The 20,322-nt window shown below is 51.7% G+C and overlaps 1 protein-coding gene across 2 annotated transcripts in view; it reads left to right on the top strand.

Annotated features, from left to right (window-relative positions):
- Window positions 1–19,897, top strand: part of BFSP1 (beaded filament structural protein 1) — a 37,620-nt gene extending 17,723 nt beyond the window's left edge. Inside the window, exons 4-9 of one of the 2 annotated variants that reach the window (XM_060031333.1) lie at window positions 1,740–1,832; window positions 5,360–5,467; window positions 14,023–14,243; window positions 16,760–16,845; window positions 18,633–19,187; window positions 19,389–19,897. In XM_060031333.1, the coding sequence (XP_059887316.1) occupies window positions 1,740–1,832; window positions 5,360–5,467; window positions 14,023–14,243; window positions 16,760–16,845; window positions 18,633–19,187; window positions 19,389–19,798 (1,473 nt within the window). In that variant the 3' untranslated portion in view covers window positions 19,799–19,897. The remainder of the gene's footprint in view (window positions 1–1,739; window positions 1,833–5,359; window positions 5,468–14,022; window positions 14,244–16,759; window positions 16,846–18,632; window positions 19,188–19,388) is intronic. The other variant, XM_060031334.1, reaches the window with a different exon arrangement.
- Window positions 19,898–20,322: the final 425 nt, after the last annotated feature.

Below are 20,322 nucleotides of genomic sequence, written 5' to 3' on the forward strand. Positions count from 1 at the left end.
CCCTCAACCCTTGGGGCTGACCTCTCCAGGGAGCCTGGCCTCCCTCCAGCTGCAGTATCTGTGTCTCTGCCTCAGGACGGATGTGCACCAGGCAGCGGAGGGCAGGTCTGCCTCACAGGAAGTGTCGGGGAGTTAATGCTGAGGGAGCAGCCTCAGCCAGGGACGGATGGAGTTGGTGGACACGTACCCCAGCTCCCTCTGCACCGGCTCCCAGAGAGCCCGCTAGGACTGGTGCCCACAGGGGTAATTCACCTGAAAACACAGTGTCTCACCTCCCCGCCCCACTGCTCATGTTTCCTGACATCTTTGCCCAAGCAAACTATTTGCACCCAGATCCTTCCCCCAGGGTCTGTATCTTACTCAGCTGGGGCTGCTATGACGAAGTACCACAGACTGGGTGGCTTATGAGCAACAGAAATTCATTGCTCTCAGTTCTGGAGCCTGGAGCACCGAGATCAGCATGCCGGCAGGGTTGGGTTCTGGTGAGGACCCTCTTCCTGGCTTGCAGACCGCTGCCTTTTTGCCGTGCACTCACCTGGCCTTTCCTAGATCCGTATCCATAGAGAGAGTGACTGCCTTTCTTATCAGGGCACTAATCCCACCCTGGGGGCCCCACCTTCATCTAAATCTAATTGTTCCCCAAAGGTCCCACCTCCAAATACCATCCTGCTGGGGGTTAGGGCTTCAGCACATGAATTTTGGAGGGACACAACTTTCGATCTATAACTGTCTGCTTCTGGGGAAAGTCACACTGAGGCAACGTGAAGTAATATGGGTGAAGCACCTGGTACAACCTGGAACTTGGCAAGTGCTCAGGCAGCATCAGAGTCCCTTCCTGTCTCTGTGGGTGCCTGCTGCATTGTCTCACTGAATCCCAAAAAACAGCCTCAAGAGACAGTGTCCTAGGTTCCCTGTCAGCAGAGCCTGAGGTGCCTATAGGTGGGATGGGGGTTAGGAAGGCGCAGGGGAAGGGGCTGAGCTGGAGTCCAGGCTCAGCCTGATCCCATGGGGGCTCTGGAGCGTGAATCACACCACAAGCTTGGTCCCACCTTGAGGCAAGAAGGTTGGTCTTGTGTCCTGAGCCAGGAGTCATTGGTCTGGGTGGGGGATGGTGTGGCATTGGGGGCAGCTGCATAGCTTCCTGGCAGGATGACCACTGTGTGGCCGAGGGCAGTTCTGCAGAGGGGGCAGCTGTGCTACGTCGGCAGCTCTCGCGCATGGAGCAGGCCCAGGTGATCTGCTGGTGAAAGGGACCAGGCATTGCCTTCAGGTTGTTAATCCCTCTTTTGTGGAAGAATCGGAGGTTTAGGCGGTTTGAATACCTTGCCTGAGGCCACGTGCAGCTAGTGAGTGAGGCAGTCCCCACCGGACTGGCCACAGCCTGTCCTCTGAAGCACCGCCTGTGCTGCAGTCAGCAAGGTCCTTTGTGCCCTCCGGGATCTCTTTGTCCCCCATCCCTGCTTTTCTGATAACCCTGCATCCAGGGCGCTATGGAGACAGCGGCAAGGCAGCCACGGGACTGAAGGGAAGGTGACATGAACTAAGCCTCGGTTCATTCATCGAGCCCAGTGTTCTCATGCAGATTAAAGGAGGCATAAAGCGGCCTCTGCACCCATCACCGTCTGTCCTATTTGCGGCGGTGGGACACGTGAAGGCATTCATCCTGCAGGTCACCTGGTACTGGAGGGGAAAATGTGGGGAGCTCAAGTTCTCATGAGAACGCTTTCCTCCCCCAACAGAACCTTCTGGAGATTCAGACCTACGTCAGCATCCTGCAGCAGATCATCCAGACCACCCCGCAAGCAGCCGCCGTAACCAGTGGCACGAGAGAGGTAAGAACGGGAGCCCAGGCGGCTGCAAAACCGCATGTGGGGATTTGTCCTGCAGCCCCGGGAGCCCAGAGACCCAGGGAGAGGCGTCAGGTCACCCCACTGCGGGTTCACATTCGAAGTCCACTCTTCTGCTCTTTCACTCAGACGGTGAACGTGGGTATTTAGACATCTGAGGACATAAACTGTGCCCCTGACCATCTTCTTAGGTATTTCCTCTTGAGGATTACGGGCTGTCCTTCCTTGTCTAGTTTATAAGAAACTTCCAGACTGTTACCCAAGCACTGTAGCACTGCTGCATCCCCACTGGCAACGGATGGAAGTTTCTGTCGCTTTGCTTCCTTGTCAACGCTGGGTATGTCGGGTTTTTACTTTGGTTTTGCCGTTTGCTACTCTAATAGGTATGTTGTGTATCTCGCTGTGCTTTTAACTTGCATCCCCTCACGCCTTAATGATGTTGAGCATCTTTTCATGTGCTTATTTGCCATTTGTATAGCTTCTTTGTTGGACTATCTACCCAAGACTTTTGCCCATATTTTTTTATTGGGTTGTTTGTTTTCTTATTCCCCTTATCAATTTGACCATAATTTTGAATACAGAGAACTTCAGACAATTAGTGACTCTATTTTCAAGGTCAGGCTCTGCTAGTCTGGGGCATGAAAACTCTTGGGAAAGGATAGAGGTGATTGAAGCCGATTTTTAAAAAACTGGGATTTGGATGTAAAACCTTATTCCCAATATGTTCCAAATCCCTTCCTCACTTAGCTCGCTAGCAGGGCAACACGATATTGATGTATCTTTTCCCCTAATGTGGTTTATAGGATTTTGTGACGCATGATAGGATATTATAAAAATAAACTGAAAAGGATGCATATTAAAACAAAAATGTCATGTGTCCTTTCTTCAGAGGAATGTTACGCTGGGACAGGGTTTTGAAGATTGTTCAACTGAGAAGACTCTGGGTTTTTCTGCAAGGATGACTTAGGACAGAAGTCTACCCAGGCCCACACCCTGGAGAACCAGTGGGCTAGGGTGTTTGTTTGAACCTAATTTTTTATATCAAAGCTAAAGAAACCCCCAAATTTGCTTTCAGAGACACTTTTGAACCCTGCCAAGTAACATCTAAGAGTCAGGAGAGTTACTTTTTTGGCCTTGACGGGGATATTCTTGTCCACGTTGCCCACCAATGACCCCAACTGAACTGGGGTTGCCACTAAGGCCTAAGAAACAGCTCCTCCTAAAGCATAATTTTCTTTGTCAGAGACTTCTTTCCAGACACTTTAGCTCTGTTTTGCAGACATTTTTCCTTTAGTTCATAGGTGTTTTACATCAGAGCATACTTTTAAAATCACATCATCTGTTCCCTTGTAACCCTGTTCTTCTGAGTTGTACGAATGTAGAGCCATCTAGACCTAGTTTAATAGTGTCAGTGATCATCAGAGACCCTCAGCATCGTTGCCCGGGAGCTTGAGACAAATGCAGCATCTGCAGCCCGACCCCCAGCAGACCCACTGTGTCAGAATCTGCATTTTAGCAAGGTGCTCAGGGATTCGTGTGCACGTTAAAAAGCAGATGTAGAAAGAATCACATTCTTTATTAATCTCAGCTGAAAAATTCTACATACGAGCTAGGTGGTTGCTTTCAGGTTTGCCCCTTTGACTCTTGTTACTGTCCTAGAAAATGCCCGTTGAGTTTGCACAAAGGATATAATTAGCATTGCTTCCTAGGAGCCTGGGGTTAATGTGTCCATAAAGCATAAAGTCAGTGTCCTGTAGCCAGAGGTCCCTGGGGCCACCCCTGTGGTCAAATCAAGCTGGGTTCATTACTCCCCACAGGAGGGGAGGGTATACGCCGTGGATGGGGACCTGCGCTGGTCTGGGTACTGTTGAGGGGTGGGGGGCTGGTCTTATGGCTGAATATCCCCCTATTTTGTACCTTGGAGGCCAAGGTATGGGGTGAGGCTAAGGCTGTGCTTGGTAACTAAGCACCATCACTTGAGTTAGTGGTCATTTCTGTGGTTACACAGTGATCGCTTGGTCTGAGCTCAGACACAGTTGCAGAGCCGGTCTTGTTTCTGTCTTGTTCCCCTGGGATCCCAGAGTGACATCTTTAGGTGTTGAGGTGGCATCATCTGTAAATTTATAAGGAGGGAGCATCATGCTGGGGGGTGTTGGTTAGTGCCGGCTTCCAGCTGACAGCTGCCGGCTGTCTTCCTTCCTCTACAGTAAGTATCCAAGGGCCTCCTGTGCGCGAGGCACTGTGGGGGCACCTGTGGATGGACATGGGGAGGATGTAGTATAAGTAGGAGCTGGGCGGTGAGGAGAGGCGGGGCCAGACAAGCAGGCCGGGCCCTGGCGGGGAGGTGGGTGAGGGATTTGCAGCGTGTCTGCGTCCATGCTGTGGCTGCAGGTCTCAGCTGGCATGTTTGCACATCCTCCATGTAGTGGTACCCAGAACGTGAGTCCCCTCTGCTCCCAGCTGTCCCCACGTCTGTGTCTTTGGGGCAGGGAGGCGGGAGCCGAGGCACAGAGAAGCAGGGAGGACAGAGAGAGAGAGAAACAGACTGACAGACAGGGAGAGAGACACACACAGAGAGACTGAGAGAATGCACAGCTCCGCTGGGAGACTCAGAAAGAAACACACCATCCTTAGGCAGCTCTGTCCCCAGGCCCACTCCTCCTCCCTTGCTCTCACTTTCTCTGTGTCTCGTTGCTCCGGCCACTTTGCAGGCAGCTGCAGAGCAGGGGCACCTTCAGTGGGTGGCCGTGAACGTGCTGGGCTGTGACTCTGCCCGGCAGGGGGCGGGGGGGGGTGTCTCTGTGTCAGAAGGCGCTGCTCTAGAGAGGCCAGGCTCTCAGGAAGGGATTTAGATGTTTCTGAATAATGTGGAGAGGCTGGTGGGAAAAGGGCAGCTGCTCTGCAGAGTGTGGAGAGGTTGAGGGTGGACCTACTTCCAAAACATTCGGGGAGCACCAACAGGGCTTCCCCTGTCGCCATGGCCCCTGCTGTGTGCCATGGGGACGGCTCAGCACAGTTGGTGGCTCTGGCTCAGGGCTCAGGCTTAGAAAACAAAGTGAAAAGGCAGTGAGTGGCCATGGTGGGCCTACCTGAGTCAGCTTGGCTGCTGTGACAAAATACCGTAGACCAGGTGGCTCAACCAACAGACACTTATTGCTTACAGTTCTGGAGGCTGGAAGTCCAAGGTCAGGGGGCTGGCAGATTTGGCCCCTGGGGAGAACCCCATCCCGGCTGGTAGATGCCACCCCTCTCTCTGTCCTTTCCTTCCTGCCCGCATGGAAGAGGGGGCCCTGGTGTCTCGTCCTCTTCTAATAAGGACACTAATCCCATCGTGGGGGCCCCACCCTCATGACCTCATCTAAACCAACCCTCCTGCCAAAGGTCCCACCTCCAGATGCCATGCATTGGGGGTTAGGGCCTCGGTCTGCGAACTTGGGGGGACGTAAATATGCAGAACACAGCGGCCCCTCTCCTCCGAGTGTGAGCGTGCTGAGTCTGGCTTCTTTGTGCAGGCGAAGCTCTTGACGGAAAGGGAGGTGGCCACCCTGCAGAGCCAGCTGGAGGACAGCCAAGAGGTGCTCTGCCTCCTGCAGGCCCAGAGAGCCGAGCTGCAGGCCCAGGTATGCCCGCCCCTCCTGTCTGCCCCTCTCATTCAGGTGTCACGGGCCTGCACAGGTGAGCACTCGTGCATCTAGCGCTGTGAATTCTACAGACTCAACACACCTGTGTCCTCAGCCCTCAGAGCCGCAAACAGCATCCCCAGTGGGGTGACCAGCAGTCCACTCCCCGGGACGCCTTCCTGCCCAGAATGGAAAAGCCCTGGGCCAATGGGGGCAGTGGGTCCCAAAAATTCGTGGTCCCTGGAGATCCCCCGCAGGCCCCCTTTGAGTAGCTGCCCCTCCCCCACCGAGGGTAAGCTATCCCCACTTCTGCATAACCGATCTGTCTTGCCCAGTTTAACCTTGTTTTTGAAAATAAGAAATGGACATACGTTGGGGTTCTTACCCTACGCTCGCATGAATCTGTGCTTCCTGTTTCTCTTCTCATGACCTGAACTCTCTCCTTCGGAATTTGACTGCAGCCCTGGAGAGAGGGGTTGTGCTGGGATTTGCTCCTGCTCAGAATTTGTCAGCGGAAACTTTGCATTTCCACCCCACCCATTTTCTTTTTTCGGTGACATTTAGTTTGCAAACGAGCAGAAAAGCTTTTTGCAAACTTTGCAGGAAAGCGCAGTCCTGTCTCTGTGGCCTTCCTTTGCGGTTAATGAGCTTTGTGGGTCACCCCACCCCCGCCAACCCTGTGATTCCTCCAGTTTTCTTCCTCTCGTTACTGTACACCGGGCCATTCTGATGGGGACGTTGGGTTAGAATACGCTTCTTACGCTGTGTAACCACATTTCCCAAATCCAAAAGTAAGTTGACGTTCGGTTTGACAAGTACACATAAGGGACAAGGGAACAAAACTTTAAAAATCTGCCCCTCTAGAAAACCCAGACCATTAAAGGCTATATGTTACTTTGTCTCTATCCCACCAATGCCCGACAAGATCAAACCCTGCTGAAGCCACGTGAGATGTGGTGCTTTTGGTGGGTGCACAGTGTCCTCCAGATCTCAGGACTTGAGTCCAGAATCCTGATGCCTGCCCCACCCGCCACCCGACCCCTCCCTGTGCAGCAACTCAGGGGCCACGGAGAGCAAACGGGGGCCTGGGGATGGTCCCCGAAGGCAAAGACCCCAGCTCAGGAAAGCGAGTACTGCCCTTAAAACGCGTCCTGCTCTTGTTGACAAACCACGGGTTGGGGACCAGACGCACCGTTTTGGTGACTTGGTGAATGTGTGGTTTCCTCTGAGGCCCTGAGAGGATGGAGGGAGGGTCAGGGTGTGTGTGTGTGTGATTGTGTGCACGTTTTTATATGTGTGCATGTGTGCATATGTGTATATGTATATGTGTGTATATGTCTGTATGTAAGTGTATATGTAAGTGTGTGTATGCGTGTATGTGTGTGTATATATTTGTGCGTTAGTATATGTATATGTGTGTGTGTAAGTGTATGTGTAAAATGTGTGTATGTAACTGTGTGTACGTGTGTAATGTGTGTGCATGTTTTATATGTGTGCATGTGTGCATGCAAGTATATGTGTGTATATAAGTGTATGTGTGCATGTGTGCATGTAAGTATATGTGTGTATGTAAGCATATGCATGTATGTGTGTGTGTATGTGTGTGTACGTGTGTGTGTGTGAATGAGTGTTTAGAGAAGTGGATGCACACCCAGTCATGGTTCTAGACACCAGTGTTTTCCAAACCACCAGTTACAACTCATTACTGGATTGTAAAATGAACTCAGCAGGATCGACTGGCTTGAGAAAAGAAGGAATTCACAGCACTAGCCTAAGACCAAAGAGGAAATGACAGGGTGCATGGCGAGTAGAGGCAGGATTTATTTTGTGAAACCTTTGTTTTAAATATATCTGTATGTGTGTTTAAGTATATAGATTTGTGCAAATACACACGTACTTATATCTTTGTATGATGTCTATGGTTTGTGATGTAAAATGTAGCTCTTCCAGTGGCCACGGTGATGAGGTTGAAAACCTCCGCCCGAGAGACTGAGAAGGACCCCAGTCTCCTCAGGAGATGAGGGAGCCCAGCCTGATATGGTGGGCACATCAACCGGTGAAGTCTGGTTCCAGGGCGAAAAGAATGCTTGTCTCTCTGTGAACTCATATGCATTTATTGACTATAAAAGTAAGACGGGGCTTCCCTGGTGGCGCAGTGGTTGAGAGTCCGCCTGCCGATGCAGGGGACACGGGTTCATGCCCCAGTCTGGGAAGATCCCGCATGCCGCGGAGCGGCTGGGTCCGTGAGCCAGGGCTGCTGAGCCTGCGCGTCCGGAGCCTGTGCTCCGCAACGAGAGAGGCCACAACAGTGAGAGGCCCACATACCAAAAAAAAAAAAAAAAAAAGTAAGACGTTTCATAAAGGGTTAGCCTAGTTTCTGAGAATATGAGATAAAGCTCTCTGCTTGGCCGCCTGTCCCCACCCGTAGCTGCTGCAGAAAGACTGGCTTGTCTAACTCTGAGGTCGTTGTCTCTCTAACTGCGGGGGGCTTCACTGTCTCTTCTGTGCCATCCCCCCGCCAATCGCCTGCCCAGCAGTCTGGTGAAGCCCCTGGAGCCTTTCTGAGAAAAATGTTAAAGGCATATGGCTTCCGTCAGAGGTTTAGGACTATGGGAAGCTGAAGCTAAAGAGGCTTCTGTATTGTACTTTGCTTCTGCCCTTGTGTTTTGAAGGTTCTCATTTATACCTGGGGTATCAGAAGAAACATTTCAACAAAGTGTCTTGTTGGAAATTAATAGCCCCAGCCATCAGCTGATGACTTTATTTCTTATCTCATTCATAATTAAAAGTTACTAATTTGAAATTTTATGTTTATTTTACATTCTAAGTCTTTGGTAAAGTCACATATTAAGGATGACTGAAATACTTCCAGAGGAGCTCTGTTGGCGTAGTTGTAGAGAAATGCATTTGAACTAATGTGGCATAAAACTGTAATAAAACAGAGATTTCATGTATTTGCCAAAATTCTGAGTTTGTAAAATTACCTTCATTTCTTTGGCATCACGTACTTACATTAATAATAGTAAAATAAGATATTGACATTTTCCATAAAAAAAAGAAAAATGTCAAAGGCATAAAGTACATAGAATTAAAAGGAAACGAATTATATTGAAACAAAATATTATCTGCCGAATTAGTTATCAAAATATTGCCAAAGCATTTCCTCTATAATAATATATGTGCTTATAATAAGTAAAACCTAGCAGGGGGTCTGATAAAACATGAGTCATATTAGTTTTCTCTTGCGGCCATAATAAATTTTCACAAAGGTCAGGGCCTAAAACAGCACTTCCTTGTGACCTTACAGTTCTGCAGGTTAGAAGTCGGGGCAGGCTTGGCTGGTTTCTCTGCTCTGGGGCTCACAGCCCTGAAATGAAGGTGTCCGCCGGCCTGGGTCCCCCGTATCTGGAGGTTCTTGTTGGGTGGTGGGCTGAATCTGCTTCCTGTCCCATTCCTGTCATTGGCAGAATTCCCTTCTGTGTGCCGCTGGGACCAAGGACCCTATTTCTTTGCTGGCTGTCGGCCAGGATTTACTCCAGACGCCGTCCACCTTCCTTGGCATGTGGCCCCTCCATCTTTAAGGACAGCAATGGTGCTTCGAATCTTTCTCATGCATCTAATCTCCCTGATTTCTGCTCTTAAGGGCCCGTGGAATTAGGAATAATCTAGAATAATCTCCCTGTTTTTTAAGGTCAGCTGAGTAAGAAGTTCCTTTGCCGAGTAACATAATGTATTCATGGGCATACAGCTAAGGGGCAAAGGTCATGGGGCCGAAAGTCTGCCTAATTAGCTTGAATCAAAACACGCACGTGGCAGGACCCACCTGAGAGCTTCTGACTATGTGGGTCTGGGGTGTGGCCCAAGAATTTTTATTTCTAAATTCCAGATGCTGTTGCTGGTCGAGGAACCACACGTTGAGAACATTGATGTAGGGGTGGTCCAACGTTGGGCCAGAATATTCTACACCTCGGGCACCCGGGTTCCTGGCTCGGGCCCTCCATAGCCTTATTCACGAGATGTTCACGGCTGGCTTTTTGCTGATTTTAAAAGGCTGTTGTGACTTCCCAGTGGAGTAGCTGAGCTGAGCGTTCCAGGGGAGACTCGTCAGCCTAGCCCCTCAGCAGGGCCAGGGCCATGACTGGGGACATGATGGGGGTCAGGGGAGGGGGAGCTCCTTGCAGCCTGAGGGCTCCAGCCGGCAGGGCTGTGGCAGCTGGTTCTGCCTATGGTTAGGGCATCTGATGCTTCTGGAACCCTCCGTCGCAGGGTCCTCAGGGGGAGGTCCCTGAACCAGCAGCATCACCTGGGGCTTGTCAGAAATGCTCGTTCCCGGGCCCGTCCCAGATCTACGGAACCAGGAACTCCGGAGGGCCCAGCATCTCGTTTAACAAGCCCTCCAGGTGGCTCTGCAGGCTCAAGTTTGAGAACGTTGGTCCACAGGTTGCCCAGGACCGCACCCACGATTGGAGCTGAATGTGGACCACACACGAGACCCCTGGGGATGGCACTTCTTCCAGGCGGGTGAGAAGGGACAGGCGTTCTGGTTCTCTAAATTGCATCTGCTGAGTTTCTGTGACAGGAAAGTGAAAAAAGTCAGATTATTGGGAAAGTATACTCCCAGGTGTCATTTCTCAGTAAAGTCCCTTAGCGCCACCTGGTGGTACGTTTTGGTAAGACAGCGTGTAATCGGCGAAGGACACTTGATTTCTTTTTCCTTTTTGAAATGACCTTGGATCCAAAGGAGTCTGGGTGCCTAAAGGGACTGAGGCAGGAGGTCACCTCTCCAGATGCGCTCACTGTGAGGCACTGGCCCGGGTCCCTGAGGACCATGCTGTGCAGAGGCAAGCCCTGCAGCTGTGCTGAAACACATCTTTCAGCCGTTTCTGGCCAGCCCCACGCGAGGTCCAGGGAGCACTGAGCAGAGCCTGGCCTGGCTCCTGCTCCGGCCGCCCAGGCCTGGTGGGGAGACAGCTATCAGCCGGATCTAAGCGGTCCAAGCGGAAACACACGGTCACCTAGCTCAAGATGAAGTTCCGGCTGCCTAGAGGCCCACACCTTCCACCTGCCTCTTTCCACCTGCCAGGGCTGTCTGTGGGCTGCTCTCTCCCCCTCTCCTCTCTGGACCCCTCCTGTGGATCCTGGCACCGGTGCCTCTGCTCCCCACTTCTCTCTCTGCGAGTGGCTTTGCTTCTGCAGCACCTGGACCGGCCCCACCTCCTCCTGGAAGACTTCCGTGATGTCCCCAGCACCCTGGGCCTCTCCGTGGGCTCTGTGACACCTTGGGCTTTGTTCCTGTGACCGAGCCGCCTCCCTCTCTGGGCTGTGGCTCCTGGAACGACGGTTTCTTTCTCCCACAGTCAGTCTGGGGCTGGACGGCCTCTGAAGCCCGTGCCGAGATCACTCCCATCAGAGATGTTGCATTAGCCCCCTTTGAGCTGCTGCAAGTGGGGCTTTTATTGGTTTTCCTGAACACCCCGCCCTCTGATGAATGGTTTAAATTATTGAGCTATAACACCAGGTGCTGCGGGCACAGCCCTTTCCTGCTCATGTGGGAGAAAGCTAAGCTTTGATGAAAGGCAGCTGTGATCAGCTTTCATGCCTTCCTGCTGCCTGGTTGACACTGGGATCGCTGGACCCCAGCCATGCCAGCCTGTGACCCGCAGGCTTCGTTCTCAGGACTGCTCCGTGGAAATGGAGAGTCTTATGTGGGGATTCATCCACTCCGGATGGCTTCTTGTCTCTGAGATTTGAGCCTCAAAGGGGTCCTTTAAATTCCTTACTTCATGGAAGCATTTCCTAGAGTGTGTGAACACCGGTGTGGGTAAGAGCATGTGGTCACACCAAGAATCAGAGACTGTGCCTCAGTATTTGACATCCCAGGAGACTGTTTGAATGGAGATAATTTTTAATGAGGAACAGAAACCTGGTCAAACTCGCTTGGTTTATTTTGAAATAATTTTAGACTTCTAAGAAGCTGCAAAAATAGCTCAGAGGTTTCCCGTACTCTCCACCCAGTTCCCTCAAAGTCAACCTCTTAATAGCACAGCACCAAGGTTGGAACCAGGACATTGTCGAGCACGCCATCCTGGTAACAGATTTGCCTGAAATCTCACCTGTTACCCTGCTCACGTGTTTTCTGGTCCTGGATCCTGCTTGCATTCAGCTGTCCTGTCTCCTCAGCCTCCTCCAATCTGGGACAGTTCCTGCCCATCTCTGTTTCTCATGACCTTGATGGCCAGTCCTCCTGTGGGACGTCCCCCCATCTGGACTTCCCTGATGCTTTCTCGGGGCTGAGCTGAGGCTCTGCGTTTGCGGCAGGAACACGACAGAAGTGATGGGTCCTCGGTGCCTCTCACCAGGAGCACCATGTGGCTGTGTCTTTGTACTGGGGGTGAGACTTGGGTCACCTGGGGTGGTGTCTCCAGCTTTCTCGACTGTGAAGATATTTTCCCCCAAAGGAGCAAGATATAAAGGGGCTGATGACCTTTGGGAACAGGGCGGCCGGCGGGAGCTTCTCACTCTCCCCGATTCCCTCTTTTCTCTCTTTTGCCGGCGCTCTCATCTCTGTTGCCTTTGCCTTTTGGCTTCATGTCTCTGTCTTTCTGAAGAATTGCCTTTCTCAGTTTCTCCATGCACTTTATGAAAGATTGTTTCTCCAGGGTGGCGGCTTCAGACCCTGGGCTTACGTGTCCCAGTGAGTCTAGAACCTACCACCAAGTCACTGCTCTTTCTGAGATCCCTTCCCAGATGCCCGGAGAGGAAGCACGTGATAGGCCAGCCTGAGGCCTGGTTCTGCGGCTCTGGTCAGGGGAGTGTGGTCACACTGCTGCCCGGACACTTCCTACGTGTGAGATGGGACAGTCTTCAGACATGGGGACGACACAGGCCAGTGGACGGCTTCCCAGAGTGTCTAGTGCATGTACCTCTCCCTCTGTTCCTTCCTTCCTTCCTCCCTTCCTCCCTCCTTCCTTTCCTCCCCCCCTTCCTGATGCAACAGATCCATTCCTGACAACCTTTGTCGGCTGCGTCTGCCAGTGTCCTCACTAGGGACGTCACTGTTCCACGGCCACATCTGTACATAAAGTGAGGAATCAGGCTGTCGCAGGAATAATCACCCTCTACATGTCCAATGTGCTCGTTTAGCTGCATGTGTGAGGCGTCTTGTGGTGGACATACATGAGGTTGGATTCAGATACCTGTCTAGTCCCCCGTGACTCAAAAAGTGTGACCCGGAGACCAGAGCCATGGGCATCGAGTGGGAGCCGCTTAGAAATGCAGCCCTCCCGGGCTTCCCTGGTGGTGCAGTGGTTAAGAATCCGCCTGTCAATGCAGGGGACACGGGTTCGAGCCCTGGTCTGGGAAGATCCCACATGCCACAGAGCAACTAAGCCCGTGTGCTTACAACCACTGAGCCTGCGCTCTAGAGCCCGCAAGCCACAACTACTGAGCCCGTGAGCCACAACTACTGAAGCCCAGGTGCCTAGAACCTGTGCTCTGCAACAAGAGAAGCCACCGCAATGAGAAGCCTGCGCACCGCAAGAAAGAGTAGCCCCCGCTCGCCGCAATTAGAGAAAGCCCGCGTGCAGCAACAAAGACCCAACGCAGCCCAAAAAAAGAAAAAGAAGTAACTATCCTTTAAGAAAAAAAGAAAAGAAAAGAAATGCACCCCTCCGGCCCCACCGGACCTGCTGAGTCAGAATCTGAGCTTAACAGTATCGTTGGGGGGTTCAGATGCACGAAGAAGTTTGAGAACTCTTCCAGGAGAAGTGAGTTTGGTTTGCTTGTTCTATTTTGCTTTTGAGAACCGGCCATGCCTGTTAGATCTCTTCTCTTTGGGAAAATGAGGTTGTACTAAGCTTGTAAGTCAGTACGCTGTGGCCCTTTAGGGGTTGTCACAGCTCTTACAGCGAATGTGAGACCACCTCTTTTTATTTTCCTACCTTAATTTTGATTTGTCCTGCATTAGTAGGTAATTAATGTTTCCCTGAAGTTATTTTATTTATACACATGTGCGAGTGTGCACACACACACGCACCCTTTAGCTACCACAACATATACGTAACTCTACTGATCAGAAATGAGGAGAAAATTAAGGTGCCGTAGTGACTGAACAAGATCAAGGAAACTTCCTCCCTTAATTATTTCAGTAAAAATAGCATCTTATCTATTTAGTACATGTTCTTCTTTTTACTAATTTTTCAGCTGTCAGATTTATGCTAACTCAGTAAATTATGAAGAATGTACTTTGTTTGAGTTGCACGTTTTATTCCATGGACGGCAGTTTTCGTTTCAGTTTCTGGGGTTGTCATCTTCCCACTGCCTTTGCGGGGTGGAGACTCTGCTAGGGCAGATTTCCAAGGGTGCTGATGCAAGCGTAAGGAGAAGGGGTTCACATCCCTCTGTGGCTTAAGGATTCCCTGCTGACAGAGAAACAGAGAAACAAGCCCACAGAACAAATAAAACTGGATATGCCGCGTCCAGGGTATCCCTGCCGGGTCTGTGTCTTAAGCGAGAGGGTGGGCTGGGTTTCCTTACAGCTGTGTCTTTGCCCACAGACGGCGGCCCTAGAACAGGCCATCAGAGATGCCCACGAGTGCTACGATGAAGAGATTCAGCTTTACAATGAGCAGATTGACACCCTGCGGAAGGAGACTGAGGAGGCTGAGAGGAGCCTGGAGAGGTCATCCTACGACTGCCGGCAGCTGGTGGTCGCCCAGCAGACCCTGAGGAATGAGCTGGACCGGTATCACCGGATCATCGAGAACGAAGGCAACAGGTGGGGTCAGGGGTGGGCAGAGCCCGTGGGCACAGCGCCAACCTCTCTGGCTGGCCACTTACTTGTTCCACAGATCTTTGCTGAGTGTCTCCTGTGTTACTGTTCTAGGCAGTGGGGATGTGGCCAGGAAGGGAACCCCCAAATCTGTGACCTCACAGAGCTTGAATATTAGTCGGGGAGACAGGATGAGTGGGTTTGTAGCAGAGGGCGTGTGGCCTGTGACCTGTGCTCTGGAGTGAATCGCAGCAGGGAGAGGGGAGAGGAGGCGAGGGTGACGGGGGAAGTGTTTGAATGTCAAGCAGGGGGTCAGAAAGCCCCCACGGAGAAGGCTCCCTTCCGCTCACAGGCCTCTGGCGACACGAGTGTCTTCACAGAGAGGATGATCAGGTGTGGTTATTGAGGTGCTGCCGGGGAGGGGCCTGCACGGTACCTGGAGCTCAACCAGCGCTCAGTGTAGGTGTTATTACTGCTGCTGCCGTCGTGACTCTGACCACCTGGTTGGGTCAGTAATGTGGCTGTCGACAGGCCGTCTGGTCTCCTCCACGTAATGGAACTTTGACTTGAACTCCACTGGGAAGTAGATCTCTGTCTCCATCTCATCATCATTCACAGCTGCACCTGCATCGTCTACTGTCCATTTTCTAGGGACTTCCCTGGTGGCACAGCGGTTAAGAATCCGCCTGCCAAAGCAGGGGACATGGGTTCGATCCCTGGTCTGGGAAGATCCCACACGCTGCAGAGCAACTAAGCCCATGAGCCACAACTACTGAGCCCGCGTGCCACAACTACTGAAGCCCGCGTGCCTAGAGCCTGTGCTCCACAGCAAGAGAAGCCACCACAATGAGAAGCCCGCACACTGCAACGAAGAGTAGCCCCCGCTCGCCGCAACTAGAGAAAGGCCACACGCAGCAACAAAGACCCAACGCAGCCAAAAATAAATAAATAAATTTATTAAAAAAATACATCTACATCAACTATGTCTACACCTATACCTACCTACACATACGTCTACATCTATGTCCTCCTCATCTGTACGTGGGTACATCTACACTGCAACTACATCATCTACCTCATCTGTAGCTACACCTACAACATCTTCATCTATACCTACACCTACACCTACCTCTACATCACCTACATTTATATGTACATCACCTACACCTACACCGACATTATCTGTACCCATATCTACATCATTTACATCTGTGTCACCTCCACATACACTTATATCTACATTATCTATAGCTACACCTACATCTTTATCACCTAAATCTACACCTACTCCTATACTTCAACTATACCTAAGTCATCTCTATCTACATCATCACGTACATGCACATCTACAACGATGTCTCCGTTATTTATAGCCACACCTACACCTACATCTATGGCTACATCAATGTCTGTATCTGTAGATATTCAGAGAACAGATTGAGGCCAGCCCCCTCCTATAGGGACTCTGAATCTCTATTAAGTTGAGGTTCTTCAATTCAGTCTTGCTGATTTTGGGGGATTTAGATTGGGTTAACAGAGAAGCACCCAGACACAGGAGCACTTCCTTCCCTCTCGCTGGGGCTCTGTCTTGCTGTGAGTGCTCTAATGTGTAGGAGGGAAAGCGAGACTTTCTTTTGTTTTCTCTAGTTCTGGTCAACGTATTGTGCTGAGCTCTATATTTATGTCACAGTGAATGCTTCATGCACACATGTACAAAAATAAGTCTTGAACGGGTATTTAAGCGTCCTTGTGAACATTTTTGTTTTGGGGGCAGGGCTTCATCAAAAGGTAACTGGATACCCCTTTTGTTGGTTTATATATTACTCTTAATTTTGATATAATTTCAAATTGATAGAAATGTTGCAGGCACAGAACAAGGAAATTCTGGATCCTCTTAGATTCACCAGCTATTTATGTTTTGTCTCAATTGCTTTATCTTTCCACTGTCTCTGATTATATATAACTATTTTTTAAAAAAGACCGGTTGGGGCTTCCCTGGTGGCGCAGTGGTTGAGAGTCCGCCTGCCGATGCAGGGGACGTGGGTTCGTGCCCCGGTCCGGGAAGATCCCACATGCTGCGGAGCGGCTGGGCCCGTGAGCCATGGCCGCTGAGCCAGCGTGTCCGGAGCCTGTGCTCCGCAACGGGAGAGGCCACAACAGTGAGAGGCCCGCGTACCGCCAAAAAAAAAAAAAAAGACCAGTTGGGCATATTATACCCTGGTTGCCCTAAATACTTCAGCCTGGGCTGGCCAGTCTCTTATTGAAAAAAACCTCCAAAACAAAAGAATTACAATTTTTTTTATAAGTGTGTTTCACAGCTTTGACTTGAGCTCAAAGAGATGAGTATTCCTTTCCGTTGTCCTCCAGTGTGTACATGTGTTTGTGGTTCATGAGCAGTTGGATCTGGAGAAAGCCTTTTTCATTTTTGCTGGACATTAGAGCATCCCTCTTGCCCGCCCCCCATCTGTTTGGCTCAGTGAATTAAAGCTGGAGATCACCCTCTTTCTGGTTCTTTTTGCCAGGCTGAGCTCTGCCTTCATTGAAACCCCGATCACTCTGTACACCGTGAGCCACGGGGCCTCCCTCAGCCCTCGACACGGTGTGAAAGGTGAGTCCCCAACCCTGGCTTCTGCGACTTTCTGTCCTGGGAAAAAGGAAAAATCAAGCGGCTTTCTCCCTGAACTTAGCATTCATACTCCCCGTCCGTCTGGAAATTCAGTGCTTTTATGTGAGGTCCCTTCTCTCCCTCACTGATGTCCTCCAACAGGTGCTGAGTGACTGAGTCAAAAAGTTTACAAGGAGAAAATCAGATGGGGGTTAGACCCCCTCAGGGACGCCATCCGTGAACATGAGGCATTTAACTGGGGAGAAAAAATGCAGCTCAACATTTACTTGGGCAAGAAGTGAACACTGAATTGTATCTATTCACTGCCCCGCCCCCCCCCCCCACCCCCCAGTGAAATGAACTCTTTCGTGCAGAGGTGCTTGATCTAGTGTCAGGAGCAGAGTAGATGCTCAATTTTTGTTCGTTCTCTCTCCCATTCAAAACTGAGCAGAAATAGCTTGGTGGGCAAGCGCAGCTTCTGCCTTCAACATTTGGTCCTTTGAGGATGGTTTCACGCGCCTGTGAGATGTCAGCTCACAGCTCAGTCTCCCCAGTCCTGAAGGAACAGAACAGTGCCTGGGAGAAGAGAAGCCTGTGCTTATAGTGCCTTCAAATCCAGGGGTCTCAGAAAGCTCAGAGGGCTTTGCAGAGATGGGGTGCCAGAGTCAGAACGTTGCTGCCAGGGGCAGGGGTCCCAGACGCCCAGGGCCAGCTCCGGGGGCGGGGGGCTGTGTGCAGGGCGCTGGGCTTGATGCTGTGCGGTCGCTGTCTGGACGTTCTTCACAGTTTTGATTAGCGGGCCCTGAAATTCGGCAGCTGGTCCTGCAAGTAAGCCCTTCTCCACGCCTGCTCCCAGCCACCTGCTTTGTGGTGTCCCCACTGCGTCCCCCCCATCATGGCTTCACGGCCTGCTCACTCTGCCCTGTCACTGAGGGTCAGCCCCACGGGAGGCCCTTGCTCTGTGCAACTGAGTCCCCTGGTTAGCGAAGGGAGGGAGGGGCTGGAGAAGACTTCGGGATGAAAAAGTTTAAAAATCACTGTGAGCAAAGCTGGAAAGCCTCCCGGGTGAGGCAGGGTGAGATTTTGTGTTACACTTTCAGTTTTTCCTCTTAGCTGATCTGAGGAAATGAATATGGCCTCGGGCACAGGGGATTCCTGTTCTGAGTTTGAGAGCATCACTTCCTCTTATCGCCCAGGAGGAAGGGGACGCTGAGCAAGGGGTGTCTGTGTTCATCTGGCCTGGGTTGCGAGCAGGACAAGGGAGCTACTCCCCATGGCCGAGGCCATTCTGAACCCGTCAGAGGCCCAGGCAGCTCTGCCTTGCTCCTTTGGGGAAGCCTGAGGCGAGAGTGCCCTGTGGACTGGGTTTCCACTGTCTGCTCTGTGGATCCCAGTGTCCCCTGTGAACTCGGGGGGCAGGGGGCTTGGTGGGCACTGGAGCCCTGCTCCCACACAGTGTTACTGCAGGAGGATCACGGATCTCAGTCGGTTGTACCCAGTGTGATGGGAACTGTGGGCACCTCCCTCCCCTCCGCAAGCCCAGAGGGGCCGAGGGACTTGTCCAAAGTCACACAGTGGCCGGCAGAGCTGGGTCCTCAGTGTGGGCTGTGGACGCTTCAGACCCGGGGATCTTTCCCTGTTGCTTTTGATCATACGTAGTAAACCCCACCCCAGCGCTAGACAGGGGGCTCCAGGATAATTAGTGTATTTTTCAACACATACATTTTCTTCCTCTTTCATTGGTGACGATACTTGCCTCATTGTCCTTTTTTTTTTTTTTTTTTTTAAAGATCTCGCCAGGGCTGTGCAGGATATAACAATAGCAAAACCAAGACAAAAAGGCCTCCCCAAGAACGTTCCAAGGAAAAAGGAGATCATAGCGAAAGACAAAGCAGATGCAAGTCGGGAAGAGGCACCACTGAGAGGTCCTGAAGACGCAAAGCCAGGGCAGGTGGTACCTAAAGAAGAGGGTGAATCTAAGCTCGAATCAGGGGATGGAGAAGCAAGTCCCCCGACCGTGGACGGGGCTCCGGAGGATGTCCCAGACGGAGGGAAGATAAGCAAAGCCTTTGAAAAACTAGGCAGGATGGTCAAGGAGAGGGTGAAAGGCCCCAAAGAACCCGAGCCCCCCGCTGACCTGTACACCAAGGGGCGGTATGTGCTGGTCTCCGGAGATGCCAATTTCGTGGACCCAGGCTTCTGTTCCTTCTCCGTCCCGGCCAAAGGGGGTGTGGTGGTTTCCAAGGGGGACGACTCTGTGCTGCCTGACAGCCACGTGGAGCCCTCTCCCCAGCAGCCGGAGCCCCCTCTGGAGGATGGAGAGGGGCCTCCCCAGGGGAAAGATGGTCTGGAGGATGGAGAGGGGCCTCCCCAGGGGAAAGATGGTCTGGAGGATGGACAGGGGCCTCCCCAGGGGAAAGAAGATGGTCTGGAGGACGGAGAGGGGCCTCCCCAGGGGAAAGATGGTCTGGAGGATGGACAGGGGCCTCCCCAGGGGAAAGAAGATGGTCTGGAGGACGGACAGGGGCCTCCCCAGGGGAAAGAAGATGGACACCCCCCTACCCCGCACACTGTAGACAAGGGGGATGAGATGAATGACGAAGAACTGAAGGGCCCCCAGGGGAAACAGGATGGCCAGAAGGAGGAGGAGGGGGCCAGGAAGCCCTGTGTCACAGTCTCTCCTGGTCCAGAGGGGCCGTCTACACCCCAGTCTCAAGGGCCTCAGGTCACTCAGGGTGGGTCCGACGGGCCTGGAGCTTGGACCAGCAGCCTCCCGGCGAGAAGCCCTCCCAGGACGCTGGCCTATGAGAAGGTGGAGGTGATGGAGTCTATTGAGAAGTTTTCCACCGACAGCATCCAGACATACGAAGAGACTGCCGTAATCGTGGAGACCGTGATCGAAAACACGAAGGCAAACAAGAAGAAGCTGGAGGAGAAGTGCTCTTCCGATGCCTAGGCTCGAGGGGAGAAAGTGCCTTTGGGCCACTGTTGGGAAGTGCTTGGATATTTTAGGACAAACCATACAAGACTGAGGGTTCTTGTTTGGATTAGACCATAGTTGGCCTGTCTGGCTTGCCAGTGAAGCCTTAATTAAAACGTTTTCTTTGCTTGCACATCCTTTGTCTAATTAACAGGGGCTTTGGGCTTTTAGGTGGGTTAGCCTTGCTCGGGGGTGCTCTGTTAACAGCCACCAAGCCATGCTCGTTTAGGAAAGAGACAAGCCCTTCATATGGGTCATTGAGAGACTCGTCAGAGGCGCAGAGTCTGGATTCCACAGAGAAACGTGTTAGATGATGGATTGGCTGCTTTTCTCTGCATTTCAAGCACAAACATTTGATCACATGAGGAGTGTTTTGTTAGAAGTAAAACAGTTAAAGGTGTCTGTCTTGGTTTGGGTTCCCCCAGACGCTGATCTCGCAGCAAGGATCTGATGTAGTTTCTGGGGGGAGGGGTGGTCTCAGGAAGTACCAGGAGGGCAGG

This window comes from Delphinus delphis, chromosome 15 (genome assembly GCF_949987515.2).
Source record: "Delphinus delphis chromosome 15, mDelDel1.2, whole genome shotgun sequence".
In the NCBI taxonomy this organism is placed as follows: Eukaryota; Metazoa; Chordata; class Mammalia; order Artiodactyla; family Delphinidae; genus Delphinus; species Delphinus delphis.